The sequence below is a fragment of the Delphinus delphis genome, chromosome 9, assembly GCF_949987515.2.
Source record: "Delphinus delphis chromosome 9, mDelDel1.2, whole genome shotgun sequence".
In the NCBI taxonomy this organism is placed as follows: Eukaryota; Metazoa; Chordata; class Mammalia; order Artiodactyla; family Delphinidae; genus Delphinus; species Delphinus delphis.
The window spans coordinates 78,890,263-78,905,905 of NC_082691.1; the positions used below are offsets into that span (position 1 = coordinate 78,890,263).

Genomic DNA, 15,643 nt, shown 5'->3' on the forward strand with positions numbered 1-15,643 from the left:
TTTAGCTTTTTAAATGTTATATCAGTATTCTTATCTGAAATAATTTTTTGCAACACTATTGAATGAGAGCTATTTTCCACATCATTAATAGTTCATTACTATTTTTGAGGTTGTCCTTCTGATTTTTAATGGTGGTTAGGTCAACTTCCTCAACTATCTACTGAAACTTCTTGATGGTATTTGAATTTCTTACCTCAGATTTTCTTCTTTACATTAGACACAGTTGTCTATATTAGGTCCATTACTGTGGCATAGTTTTTGTGACTTACTTTCATCTGGATTCATGATAGTTGCATGTATGTTGAAGATGCCAAAATCTGAACTTTGGGTATTGCTAATGTAATATAAGGGAATTCTATGTGCTCATTGGCTTTGAAGCTATTCCTGTAGCTATTCAGCTTTTTAAATGAATCGGTTTCAGTTAAATTAAATTAAAATTTGTATATTATTAACAGCCTAGTTCTCCTCTGGATCTTTTCAATTAGATTAAGTATGTTATTGAGTAAAACTGACTATAAAATATAGGTAGAAAATGTGTACTTCTTGTATTGAAATTCAATGGACGTATTTCTGAAAATAATCTTCATGTAAAATGACTTTCCACTCCCCATTTGTTGGCAAATTAAGTTTGTTGTTTTGCAGAGAAGATAAAGAATCAGTGAAATTGCTGAAGTTGGAAAAAAAAATAGCAGGATGAACTCTAAATGTGATATACATATTTATAGACTGATAGCCACGTGTGATTTGTCCTAAGCATGTGTTGATAGTGATTGCTATACCCACTCTGTAGATATGGGAATTGAAACTTAGAAACATTGACTCACCCAGAGAGCTAGGAAGCAATCCAACAGGCATTTTACGCAATATTAATTGCGTAATGTCTTACATGGAACATGACAGAATGGATAGAGAAAGTTCCTGTCCTACACAATGCATTAAATAACCACTGTTCATTCTATAAAAGAAGGTGTAAATCAGCTTCAGTTTTCTTTCCAGATGAAAGCATAATTGCTTGTGTTTATAAACACATCCAAATGAATTAATTCATTGGACCCCAAACCCCCTCACCAGTATAGGAGGGACTTATTTTTCAAATAGAGGAACTGAGCCTCTGAGGGGGCAAAGGAGTCTCCTAGAGGTCTACAACTGGAAGTTTAAAAGCCAGGATTTGCATTCCTAGCTCTTCTGTCTCCTTATCTCCATCCCTAGTTCCAGTCTCTTCCCATTATGATACACAGCCTTTCAAAGTATCACAAATCAAAATTAGCTTTCCTTTTTTTGTGAGCAGCACCCTTGACTGGAGAAGTTGAGCCACTGTAGGAGGCAAGTAGCTGTAAAGCATATTAACATGAATATGAACTCTTTTAGTGAAATCTTAGTGCTAAATATAAAGACATAACATCTCTAAGCACTTAGCCCTTGCCTTTTCATCCTATAACCTCTGTTCAGTCAGTATGACCATTTAAAGAATAAATATGGGAAAAGAGAAGAGCATTATTTTTAATCTAAAGTTCACTGTTTTTATATTTAAGAGTATACTTGGAGAGCTGATTTTAGCAATTCTTTTAATCATAGATCTGTTCAGTCACTCCTTTGTTCTTTTATTGTAAAACTCAAAACATCAATAAAATAACATTTATTTGAGCACCAAATGGGTATCATGAGATTTTATTTCCAAGGTTAAATCAACATGGTTTTGGCTAGACATATCATAGATTATCAGTTAAACATTTTCCACCAAAAATGTTGGCCATTAATGAAATCAATGGGAAAAGCATAAACTGCAGAAAAGTGTGAAGTCACTTAGACGTTTAAAAAGATATTAAGGAAAACATAAGTTCTATCTCAATATGTCATGTCTTCATGATATATCATATATAAATCGCAAGGCCTAAATCCTTTCATTAAAAAACATGTTTTCTTTTCCCTTGAGTTTCAAAGATGCTACCCTTGGTCTGCTGTAAGGTGCTCTTTTTCACTTAACCATCACCACTGTCATATTAGACACTGCAGGAATATGTTAGTTATCTTAAGGTGTCTCAGTGGCCCAGTAACTCGAGGGCAAAATGCCAGCAGAATCCTGGCTGCAAGCCAGGTTGAAAACACTGCATTAACTTGTTCAGTCTCTTGACATCCTCACAAACAGAACGATACACCTGGAGAGAAAACATATTTGTTCCAATTGAGTTAACTATTCCAAAATAAATGTATCCAACCCCTGGCCAACCATTTGTGATTGTGTGTAAAAAGTAACTAATGAGCACTGTTCTCTAAGGCTATTAATTATGTACTGAACCAGAATGCTTTTTAGGTACTGTTCCTCTGAGTGCAATAAACCTGGATAATCGAGGCAACCTAATGAGCATCTTTGAGCATCTGCCACTGCAGAGAGCTTTCAAGTTTCAGGCAGAAGTTAGGAAAAACTTTTGCACCAGTGGGCCAGTAAGACCCAGTGCTGTCTTTGGTCAGGATCAGACACCCATGCAAGACTTGAAGACAAGTGTGTTGTGATTGATGATTGAACTGATGTTGGTTCACAGAATGAGTATTATGGAGGCACCAAGTTCCATGGAGAATGTATACATCTGCAGTAGAAAGATAAGAGAGTACAACTGGGGTGCTTTGCGAAGAGTAGAGGCATTGTGGGGGGAATAAAAGTATCAAGCAGAGGAAATCAAATAAAACGATTCTGCTAGCCAGATGGAGCATCCCTGTACTGTACCAATCAATTGAGCCAATAGGGTTTGAGCAGTTTCCGCTTACTTCAAATACATTTTGTAACAGAGCAAGATAAGATGATGAATAATAATTATCTCTTGGTAGTCTGGTGGCAATGAAACATCTGTATCAATAAAGCAATAGATGTAATCATTTTTATACAATTAAGAGCGAAATCAGTGACTAATATTGGTAGGTGCTTGTTAACAATGGAAACCCAACTAATTAAGGATGTCATCAAAGCATTTAATTCTTTAAAATTGCTGGTGGGGAAGGTGGCTCTAAAATGAGGAACTTCTTTAAAATGTAAACAATGGGAACTTTTAAATAAATAATGATCTTAATCCCCCTTAAGTCCTTCTGAAACAAAGAAAGCATGAATGTTGTAAAAATCCTGCTTTTTAAAATGTATTCATTTTGGAATATAGCTAGGAAATTAGATAAGGATAGCCCCTTTAAGTTTAATTAAAATTAAATACTATGTTTTTCAGTGTTCACATTGCTCTTGTGGGACTCAGTTCAACATGTGAATACAGGGTTTTGTATTTTCTATCTGCACTGTGTCCATACTTATCTTTAAGACTAAAGAATACTTTAGGGTACAAATCAAACAGCAACAGTAAACAAATGAATACTTTTGTGACTGAACAAGCACATGCTATCATGCTGTGCCCATGATGTGTCACTTTTTTTTTTTCTTTTTGCTTCACTATTGAAAGGAAAAACTAAATACTTGAAAAATAAATTCAGGAAATCATGTGAGTTGAAAAACACATTTTTTACAAAGAACTCAAAATGGTTTAATATATGCCATATCTTTTGTTGTAGCATCTTGTTAATAAACAGGAGATACCTTTTTCTATTTTACAATTGTAGAAATACAAGCAAAGACATGTGACTCGTCCAAGGTCAGGACTCAAAGGGAAAGTCTATATTTCTAACCCTAAGAATTAGTGAAAAGAGGCACAAAATATTGATATATGTTTATAGTTTAAATTAGGTAGGTCTACAGTGTGCTCACTGTGGTTTCTTTTTGAAATGTTGCCCAAGCCAAAGCAGATTTAATGTGGCTTACTAAGTCTATAAAATATATTGACAAAAATATTTTAAATCATTGTAATATCAAAAATATTTTAAATATCAAAAATATTTTAAATCATTAAAAATTCATTGAAAATATTGGTCTTTTATTATAATGAATATGCTTCTTATGAATAAAAGCTTTCCATTTTTCTAGAAAAAAGTAAAAAATGAAAAACATGACAAAAATGAATTTTTAGTCAATATTCTGGAAAGAAGTCAAGAAAATCTTTCTGCCTTGCCCAGACATAACTACGTGGTAAATCAGTCAACACACCAGCAGCAGTTTTAACATACGATCCACACCTATTTCTGAAGAGGTTGCCATCTCCAAGTTGCCAGATTTTCCCACTTAATGGATAAATTCCTATGTTTGGGCATAATTTTATGTAAGTGAAAGGTATTATTAGAAGTAAGACACAAATTAAAATAAGGCTGTTTCAAGGTCTACTCAAAAATAAAGGATCCAGTCAATGTGATCATTATGGCCAATAAGATTATCTGTGAGTTACTGCATTGCTATTTTGCTATGGCTCTTGTTTTTAGTTTTCTTGGTAGCTGAAGTGCTCAGATTGCTTGCCATGTGTAGACTTGGCTGTGATTTCCTAAACTTAAACATGCGGTTAACACTAGCTAATGCATGCAGGCTCTTGTGAGTAAGGAGAAGATTTTATTGTAAAATCCAAAATAAGCAGGGAAAAATGGGTTTCAAGCATTTTTGGGGGTTTCAAGCAAAACATAGTTATATATTTGTCTCTAACCTCTTTGGCTGTAGAATCAGAGATATTGTTTCAGAAGTGCGTATACACTTCAAATTTTTAAAATATTCACTCATACAAACTCAAAATACATGGAAAGCATAAGAACATAGAAAAAAGTAAAAATCACTCCCAGTGGCACAGCATGAGGAAATTTACATTTCTGAATATTATGTGATATTCTCAAAATTGCATCATAACTTGATGTTTTATACTAGGTACATTTCTTCACATCAATAAAACTTTTGAAACTTAATTTTAATGGATTCACACCATTTCACATGATGAACATTTAAATTTCCCCCACTTTTTGAACATGAACATATTTTCCAATTGTTCACTGTTAGTTTCAGTGCTGTAAACATCTTGGTACCTGGCACTTTGTTCTCATCTCTGTTAATCTTTTAAAATATATTCCTTGGAATGGAATTACTGTCTCAAAGAATATGAAGTATTTTAAGAATCTTGTTAACTCTTGCCAGCTTACTTTCCATAAAGTTTATACTAGTTCATGCTTACACCTGTACGTAAGATATTTTGGGCATCATTGAATATTTAAAAAATTAAAATTATATACCTTTGACAATTTGATAGCTGGAAAAATGATATCTCAGTGTTATTTTAATTTCTGTTTCTTTTATACCTACTGAAGTCTAATAGTTCTTTATAGCGTTATTATTTTTGCATTTTAAAAACTTCTCTGGAGCTTCCCTGGTGGCGCAGTGGTTGAGAGTCCGCCTGCCGATGCAGGGGACGCGGGTTCGTGCCCCGCTCCGGGAGGATCCCACATGCCGCGGAGCGACTGGGCCCGTGAGCCATGGCCGCTGAGCCTGCGCGTCCGGAGCCTGTGCTCCGCAACAGGAGAGGCCACAACAGTGAGAGGCCCGTGGACCGCAAAAAAAAAAAAAAAAAAAGCAAAACTTCTCTGTTCATATATTTGCCTTTATTGATTTGTAAGAATTATATATGTTTGAAATATATCATTATATTTGTTCAGTGTGTTTTAGCAGTTACCAGTAGTTTAATATTTGTAATTTGCATTTCGCTAAGCATTTTTCTACAAGCTTTGAATGTTATATAATCAAAGCTGTGACTATTCCTTTATGATTTATTTTTTCCTGCATAGAAAGGCCTTCCCCATCTTACAATAAATTAAATATTCATTTACATTTTTAAAAATAGTTTTTGTATAACCTTTTTAAATCATTCTTTAATCCACTTGAAATATATTTTGGTCTGGTCTATGTGTGAAGTGTGATTTAACTTCTTTTTCCAAAAAGCCAGTGTTCCCAATATGGGTTGAACTTTCATACTTTTCTTATCTGATGTTTCTTTATCATGAATTAAACTTGTATTTATACTGAGTCCAATTTTAGTGCCAAATGCTTTGTTCTGTTGATCAGCCTGTCAATTTATCTTTTAGTAACTGGTTAACCAAGCCCCCATTATTTCTCCCTTTTTCTTATCAATTATTATTTTCCCTTTATATTTCTAAATGAACTTTAGAATAATCTGTCAGTTAAAAATACCCCATTGAGACCCGAACTGTTTATTAATATGGAAACAGCTGGTAATTTACCCAAATTCAATGTTCCCATTTAACGATGTAGTAGGTCTCTTAATTTATTCACATTTTTTATATTAATTATCATCTCTTTATTTATGCAATTTTTGGTGTTTTATGCTTTTCATGGTAGATGTGAATGGAATCCCATTGTATTCTCCACTTGGCTATTTTTTTTTTCTACTTGGCTATTTTAAGATGTCAATTGTCCAGAATTTCCCAACCAATCTTAATCCTAAGGCAACATAGCAGGCATTCTTGTTCTACACCTGATTTCAGTAAGAGCGCACGGGCATAAGACTTCACAACAGAACCATTATTTAGATTGTTGAATAATAACACATTATTATTGTACAGATAATAATATAAAAGTATATAATGGCATAATAATATAATAATACATAACACAAATATAATAACATATTATATTTTGTAATTTGATGAAGTCCATGCTTTCTTCCCAGTTTCATATGCTTTTCTTATACAGATTTGGTTCTTCTCCCGCTTTTAATATTATTTTTAGCTTCTTCTAATAGTTATTTTTACACATGTTATTTCTATCTCTGCTCCCATTATCACTGTTCCATCAACAATTGAGCTTTTCTCTTAAGGCAGAATAAATTCACTGTTAGTTATGGAAACAAGGTAGCTATAATGTTTGTAGCACTGTATAATAACAATAAGTTTCTTCCATTTTAGTGTTTTCTTGGTGTTGTAGAAGAAGATTGACAGGGGATAAAAGTGGCAGTTAATTTCCTACAGACTTTATTTTATACAGGAAGTTCAAAGTAGCTTAATTTCATCATTTAAGCCCAAGGAATAAATTTTCCAAAGCTAAATCAACTTTTTATTTTAATATCCAAAAAGTAGAAGAATGCTTCAGGTGAACTATTATGGTGGTATAAAACCATATTTATTACTTGGGAAGTGATTTATTATTATGTAGAAAAAGCAAGTCACCAAATAATGAAATAGTGTAATTCAATTAATGTAAAGTATAAAATGATTATATTGCATAGTATAACGCCTAGAAAAATATATATACATGCATGAAATTGTAAATACTAGTTTCTGTAGGAGATGGGATTATAGGTGATTTTTAAAATTATTTTGCTTATCTTTATTTTTTTAATTTATCTGAAACAGGTACTATTACTTATGTGATAAAGATAAAATTATGAACGTGTTTTCAACAGTAAATACCTCAACTTTATAAACGTAGATAAATCACATTAGATTAAACGCGTTTATCTAAGTGTAAGAAAATACTCTGGTGACTTTCCAAGACAAGCCTGTGAATATTCTGAGCTTTCATTGAATAGGTTTGGTAGACATATTGCCAAGGTACAAACTCTCTCTGGGAAAGCATACACAGTCCTCAGTGTCTAAGGAACAATAAGACCTAATTGCTCACCTCCAAATTCTTCCCTAAGTCCTATGAGAAATATGTATTTCATTGGATGTCTGACAACCAAAACAAGCATATGGAAGAAATGGCCCCCTCTTCTTTACCTTATCCCTTATCCCTTATGTTCAATCTTTCCATCTCCTTTTACAGTTTTACCATTCGACTTTTTTTTAGTATAGTGCCTCAAGAATCTACTTTTTCAGCTCTTTAACCTTATCATTAAATAAAGAGGTAACCTGTACTCTAATAACTCATTTTTCCAGAATTCCTATCTTTAACAGTATGAATTCATGTGCCCTCGTATTTGGTGATAAGTTGCAATTTAAGTTTTGAAACCGTAAAAAGTACTTACATTTTTAAACCTCTGCAGAGAGGAGAAAACTAATGGTATTCTTTTTTTATAACCCTGGAAAGCAGTTGAAATTGGAAGACAAATGGTTTTGGGGAAAATAATATATGTGTGTTTTTTAAAGTTACATCTGAAGTGATTAACAGTAAGTACAGTGTTTGAACTATAAATATATCCTAAACAAGCCTATTATCTGAATTACCATAATTAACTAAATTATGTTTCACAAATGTCTTTGCGTATATACTGGATACAAGTTTATATTCCAGATAGGTAAAGATGAGGTATGTGCTAACACAATTTGACAGCAAACACTGAATGACAGGAAAATGCACAGATAAAACCTGCCATGTATGATATTATGATATTATAGACTCTATACTATACTCATGGACAGAATTCGTTTTCCTTGGAAAGTTTGCCTCAGTTGGCTAATCAAGGTTTTGGTTTAGATCACTTGGGTCATAAACTCAGCTTTCTTATCAAACAAAGATATTTACAATAGAGTATCTGAAGAAATAAAGGACTTTTGTAGCCAGATGATGTGTTCACAGGTGTTCATTAATCAAAAGCTGATTCTCTCCTTAAAGGAACTCATTTCTGATTTTATTTTTTTCTTCTGAGAGGGGACTGCTATTATTTTGTTTTCAGTAATTGATAGTTATGACTACAGTAACCATCAACCTTTTTTATCACTACCACTTCAGCCTTATGCATGTCTGACTGTCAAATGATCTAGGGGATGGTTATAATCACTCTGATAATACTAGTCTGTTTCCAGGGTTTTCCACGTTCTTCTCTAAGTGGTCACCAGCCACTTAACCTTTCTTCTCCCACCCCCTGCCACCTCTTTCACTTCAATTAGAAATATTTGTTTGTTTGTGGGTTTATTTATTTACTATTTTTCTTTAAAATATACTCAGTATACAAAATGTATTCAACACTTTTTCAGTCAGCTCAGCAGATTATCTCTTTCACGCTTTTAAAGGAAATCTAGATAAGAGGAGAGAATAGGATGAAAACAAAAAGTGAAGATTGATGTGACCCTTGTATCATGGAGAGCCATAACCAAGTCCCTAGTAAATCCCTAGTGACCTACACAGACCCTATAGGAGAGCCCAGCTGGCTTCCCAATTCTTTGGTTCCATGATTTGCCCAATGCCCTTCTTCTACCTGAGACATTTTAGACCCTCTCCCCAAGTCTTCCCTCAATCAAAGTCTATACTCAAAGGCTTTAAAGATTCATCTATAATTCTGTTCCTTCTTCTCTGCCTTTCCAGATTTCTTCCATCAACTGACTTCCTTTTCCCCTCCTCTGAAGTTCCTTAGTGATATTTTTAAAGGATGTGAAATATGCAAATATCATTTATCTTGGAAAAGTCTACTTTGAGAAATCTAGTTTTAGGATCCCAGTCTTCAAATTTATAACTGTGGCTATTTTCTACCTGAAGTTACTTTTTCTGAGGACCACTCTATTTCTTCTCTGTCATATATTTGGCCTCTTAATAGCATTAAAATATGTGTGTGTGTGTGTGTGTGTGTGTGTGTGTGTATTTTGTCAGAGCACTGCTGCTAGATTATGTGGTAGAATACAGGTGATGAATGGTTGATCAACATAAAGCAGAGACTTTCTTTAGGCATTTAGGGCAAAATCAGAGGCATTTGTATAATTCAAAATATTTCTAATGATATTTTTAGTAGAAAATGAGCAACATTATTTTTTTTTGGTTTATAAAGCATGCGCAAAAAAATGCCAAATTTATCTACATCATCCATGTGGTGGTTATCAAAACTTTTGTTTCCATTTGAGTGTAAAGAAAAATAAAGTAATATGTGGCATATACATGTTTGCAAATAAGTAGGTGCTCAAGGTAAGTACAGGATGGAATAGATTGAAACAGAGACATTTAAGGTTACCTAAAATAGTATAAACCAAATTTCTCTCAACTTTGGTAACCACTTCATGAAGAATAATTTTTCAGGACAAATTTTAGAGTTACCTTTTAAAAAGGTATACTGATGTATGTGTTCTTATTGTGTATCATGTGTACAATTCATTCCTGAAATTTATTTCTTAGTTTTATCCCTACAAAACACTCACACCGAAGCAGACCTGGAAAATACTTTTGAACAGAGAGAAACAAAATATAAAAACTAAAATCCACAGAAACAAAAAAATTCTATGTTTCATTATTCTAATTGATTTTAAAATGTGTAAGCACTTTGATAGATTCTACTTTATGTAGGATTTACTGGTTCTCAAAGTATATAATGCAACAAAAAAAGTGAACCTAGATTCTTTTTTTCTTGTTCATTGGAGCTATCACATCTCATCTATCAGATCTCTAAGTAGAATTTTAAAAGTGGGGTACTCTCTCACGCCCAAGGACTATGTAATTAGCATATGAATGTGTAACGGATTATTTGAAGTAATAATTAAGGGAACAATACAAAAAGGAACTGAAGAGAGTTACCAACACCTGGGAATCTTGTATTGAAAAAAGCTTTCTTAACCTAAGTAATTAGAAACCAAGGACAAATGCTGATTGTGTAGCTATAAAGCCCTACAAGGAGAGCTAAATCTGCTGATACTTTGCTGTCATCCTTTAGCCTGAACCATTAAAACAAGAGCTTAGTTGTTTTATCTGTTTCAACATAATACTTGTTCAATGTAGGTTTTGTGTGGTATTTGATCTTCTGAAATCATCAAAATGCACTTATATGACAAAACTGTCTTTACATTTTAAAAATATTTATATTCAAAACATAAAAGATGACAAAAAATCTTTTCCCTGTGGTCAGTGCAAAGTTTCAGAGGAAAATTCCAACTGATGGCCAGGTCAGATTAGGTATACAGTCAATTCTCTATAATTTTTTTTTTTTTTTGATGTGGACCAACAGAATCTGTGTTGAATTTGTTACACTGTTGCTTCCGTTTTTCTTATGTTCTGGTTTTTTTGCCCCATGGCATGTGGGATCTTAGCTCCCCGACCAGAGATCGAACCCTCACCCCCTGCATTGGGAGGCGAAATCTAAACCACAGACCCCAGGGAAGTCCCAATTCTCTATAATTTATTTGTCTAAGTAATTCCTGCTGGTGAAGTTCAACCCCAGTGTATTGTTTTGTTTTATTTTGTTTCTCTTGAAGAGGTTCCTACTCAGGCAGAGCACTTAAGGGAGTAACCAATAGCTCAGGATTGTTAGGAATCCTTGATAGTGTGGAAGACTTAGTGAGTACGAGGCAGAAGCCATGGATTATCGTTTCCGTTTTTGTCACTTTCTGCCTGTACAAACCACTTACATTTCCTTGGGAAAAATTACCTTATCTCTAAAATTATTTTTTTGTAGTGTGTTAAAGTCTGGATCAAATGACCTTTGAGGCCATAACTGTATATACTCCTTGATCATGAAAAAACACTTGTCCCCAGAATTTAACCTTAAATGACTACCATTTTATGGTACAACTCTATGTAAAAAAAAATTATGAACCTAATGATTATTTTTTAAGTAGAAAAGTAAATATATGCATGAATATTCAAAGCAGCATTATTCATGATAGCCCCAAAGAGGATACAACCCAAGTATCCTCAGTTGATGAATGGATAAAAGAAATGTGGCATAGCCAACATCATAACAAAAAATTACAGCGTACAAAATTGAACAGGCAAGGAAAACTTTCTTCAAGGCTATTGCAGTAGGGGAGAGAAGGCAGAATCCAGTCTGAGCTCAACTCTGATGAGGCAGAGAGGGTAAGGTTTTTTACGAGCTAGGTTAAGCCCCAGTGTAAAAGTAATGCAGGACATGAGAGGAAGTCATAGGCCATCTGCATTTGCTAATTGTCTCTGTTCAAAGGAAAAATAAGCTCATATCATCATGACAGGAGGTAGTTTTTGCAACTTGGAGCAAGACACCTAGCTGGAAGTTAGGTTCCTACCCTCCCACAGAAAGTGGGAGATAAGGGTGCTTATTTCCTTCAATGGTTACATTTCAGAGAGACAATTCCCATATTCTTGAGAAGTACAGTCCTAGTTGTAAAATTGGCATGTGGCTAATAAAAAAGATTTACATCTTAAAGGAATAGAGAGAAAAGTTATAAGTTTTCTAAACTGAATGCTGGAAGAAAAGGGAGGTCAAGAGCCTAGAGCTAGGAAGTAGCCTGTCTAAAGTTTAGTCAAGCTGAGAGGAATTTTAAGGCCATCTTGGTCACCATACAATAGAGTACTATTAGACAATAAAAAGGAATGAAGTACTGATATATCCTACAACATGGATAAACCTTGGAAATGTTAATTATGCAAAGTTAAAGAAGCCAGTCACAAAAGGCCATGTATTGTGTGATTCTGTTTTTTAGAAATATCTAGAATATCCAAATCTATAGAGATAAAGTAGCTTAGTGAAGGTAGAAATGGGCTAGGGGGTGGCAGCTAAAGGGTATGGGGTTTCTTTCTGGGATAATGAAGATGTTCTAAAATTGTTTGTAGTGATGATTGCACAGCTCTGTGAATATACTAAATGCCATTAAATTTCATGGGTGAATTGTAAGATGTGTAAATCACATTTCAGTAAAGCTGTTATAAAAACAAATTGTTTGTTGAAATGTGCTCCACAGCCAGTAGAATATTTACCTATATTTATGGGTAATGAAATTTTTTAAACAGTTTTTTTTTGTTTTCTCCAAGCTAGGTTTTGGTTTTGAATAATCTGTGGATTCAGAAGGTGTATTTCTGGAAGCTGGCCTGCTTTTAAGTTTTTATAAAATATTTTAGTATGCATTACCGTGTTCTAATCAGATTGTATATAACATGGGAGAGAAAAATAATTTCTGAAATGTCCTTGAGATATTTGCCTCCTTGAAATTGGGAGCTGTCAATAAAGAAAAAAACACCTGTGTAGAGAGAATAAGAGGAAGTAGAGTCTGTCTTCGCAGCTGATGAGAAAGATCTATCTATCTATTTATATAATATGTATATATGTATATGGTATGGTATGGTATAAATAAATCCTTACATTCAAATGAAAGCTATACTGACAGAACCCCAGTTTATGAATAAGTAATGTTCCACACATTCATTTGTAAATGAGCTATTTGTAGCCTTTTCTTCTCTTTCTTTCTTCTTTTTTTTTGGCCACGTCATGTAGCTTGCAGGATCTCAGTTCCCAAGCAGGGACTGAACTCGGGCCACAGCAGTGAAAGCCAGGAATTCTAACCACGAGGCCACCAGGGAACTCCTGTAGCCTTTTCTACAGAAATAGTTTTGTCAACACTGATCAGGTTCCAAACCTAGTTCACGAAGATTTATTCTGCCCACAATGTAGCTGAAATGGAGTACTAGGGTTAACACAGGCTGGGATAAAGGGAGCAATAGCACAATGGCACAGGAAGGAGGAGGATGAATCATGACATCCCTGTTTCTTGGGTATAGGAATGACTCCAGGCAAAATTTTGAATTGTGTGGAGTGAGACTTTGACTTCCATCCATTTTCTTTTCTCTACCCCTTGTCCCATGTTCAAGATGTAGAGTCTCTATCTCTAGGTCATGAAGCATCCACTACTTTTATGGTACTCCAGGCTTCCCACTGTATTACCTCATCAGCCATCTCTGTTCCTCCAAGACACAAATTCACCTACACCGTCTAACACAACCTTTCTCCCAGCCAACATACACACACACATTTAAATTTCCATTTCTTCAAGGCAGTTAATTTTGTTTTGCCTTGTAGGGAAGTAAATTTTGAAAACATGGTAACCTCTGGATCTCCTAGAAGCATTTACAGATAAAACTTGGGTTGTAACCTTAAAAGTATCTCTAATCTATAGGATTTCAAGTATTCAACTTAGGGAATGGTAAGAAAAGTCTGAAGATAGGACAAGCTGTCCTTTCTGACCCCAGTCTCACTTTGGGATGAAACCCTCTAGGTTGCTCCTGCTTTTCACAGAATATTTTCTTTGTCTCTGTCTGAACTTTAGCAGTTTTTAACTGTGCCCTGCTAAAACTCACACTAATTACCAGAGCATGGACAGTGGAGTCTATAATGGTGGCAGTTGGAATTGGGAGGAGACATCGGGAAGGTGACATAGAAAAGAGTAATCAAGGACCATTTATGGTATGAATGATGCTTTGGGCGTCTTATATTTTTTTAAATTTGCACACATATTTTTCTATGCATTGATCAATTGGTTTTTCTTGGTTGTAGATTGGGCTTATGGATACTACAGACAACAGAGAAAACTTGTTGAAGAGATTGGCTGGTCCTATACAGGTAAATATATTAGAATATAATGAAATTCAATGGAAAATTCTATTGTTTTTGTATCTGTTTTTATATGTAAAAGAAAACTTTGTAGCGCCACACATCATTTTAACTTAGCTACATGGGTATGCAATTAATCACTAAAAATATATCATATGCAAAATGATTTCTAGTGATTTTCCATTAGCAAGTTGGTAGTGTAGAGTATATTGATCTCAGACAGAGCTAGATTTGAATCTCAGATCCACACTAGCTATGTCTCCTTGGGAAAAATGCATAACCTAATTGAGGTTCAGTTTTTTCATCTGTGAAATGGAGGATTTTTCTGAGCATTAAATGAGATAAATGGAGTTGGCACAGAGCCTCCTTGTAAATAGAAGATTCTCAATAAATGTTAGCTGCTATTTTTGTTATGATCACAGTTGTTATGATCAATGTTAACAAATATTGAGGGGAATCTTGCTTTCAAAAGGGGTTTCCTTCTGAATTACTGTGCTGAGTTAATTGGAATCAGGGTCTAACGTGATTTTGTGTGATTACCAGACGTGGCTTTGAGCATCATGTGCAGCTGAAGTTGGCTTAAAATAGTTAACATCCAGAAATCCTGATCAGAAACTTTAGGAAAGAAGAGAAGCTCTAGGCTTGATCAGATGAGCCTGGATGGAACCTAGAGGGAACATGACATGCCTCATGACCATCTGAGATAAAGCTGAGTAGTAGAGTTGGGTACTCATTAGAAATAAGATTGGGTTGATAAGTCAGGATCAAATTAAAAGGGCTTCAACAAGAGCCTAGCCAATTTGGACTTTATTTTATAGATGAAGGGCAGAAGCATGATGAATTTTGTAGCAAGGCATGCATTTTCTTTCTTTTTTTATTCTTACTTTAAAAGTAGAAACTTAAAAAAAAAAATTCAAACACAAAGAAGAACATAAAAATCATTTTTTACTCCCACCAGGTTCATCCACTAGAAAATTTGGTATATTCTTTTCAGGCCAGTTTTTATTATATTATGTTTATATATTTTTTATATAGAGTTTTACATCCAATTTATTCTGGAAATTAGTTTTGAGCAGTGACAATTCCTGTTGATCCTGGTACTTAATAGTCCATTGAATAAATGTTTCATTTTTAATCATCCAGTTCAAGCTATTCACTGTTTAAAGAAATGGTGGCAAATAGATGAATACATATGTCTATATTTTTATCATTTTTTATTAGAGAATCCTTGATATTCCATTATTGAGTAGAAGAAAATAAATGCTTTCAAAATTCTTGATACACATGACCTAATTGCTTTCTAGAGAGCATATATATGCTTACATATAGTATAAGTAAGTGACTACCCCACTGAATAAACCAGGATTTAATGACTGTCATTTTGAAAATCTTCACCAATTTGACATGTTTAAAAAATGACATTTTGTTTTAATTTGTTCTGTTTGATTACTGTTGAAGTCAGTATTTTAATTTTCATTAGTCATTTGTATCACCTTTTCTATGAAATAAGTTAA

At 34.0% G+C, this 15,643-nt stretch overlaps 1 protein-coding gene across 2 annotated transcripts in view; it reads left to right on the forward strand.

Moving 5' to 3' along the window:
- The window catches only part of PTPRZ1 (protein tyrosine phosphatase receptor type Z1), a 162,764-nt gene that overhangs the window by 37,834 nt on the left and 109,287 nt on the right, over window positions 1-15,643 (forward strand). For both annotated transcript variants that reach the window (XM_060020798.1, XM_060020799.1), the window contains exon 2: window positions 14,073-14,138. In XM_060020798.1, the coding sequence (XP_059876781.1) occupies window positions 14,073-14,138 (66 nt within the window). The remainder of the gene's footprint in view (window positions 1-14,072; window positions 14,139-15,643) is intronic.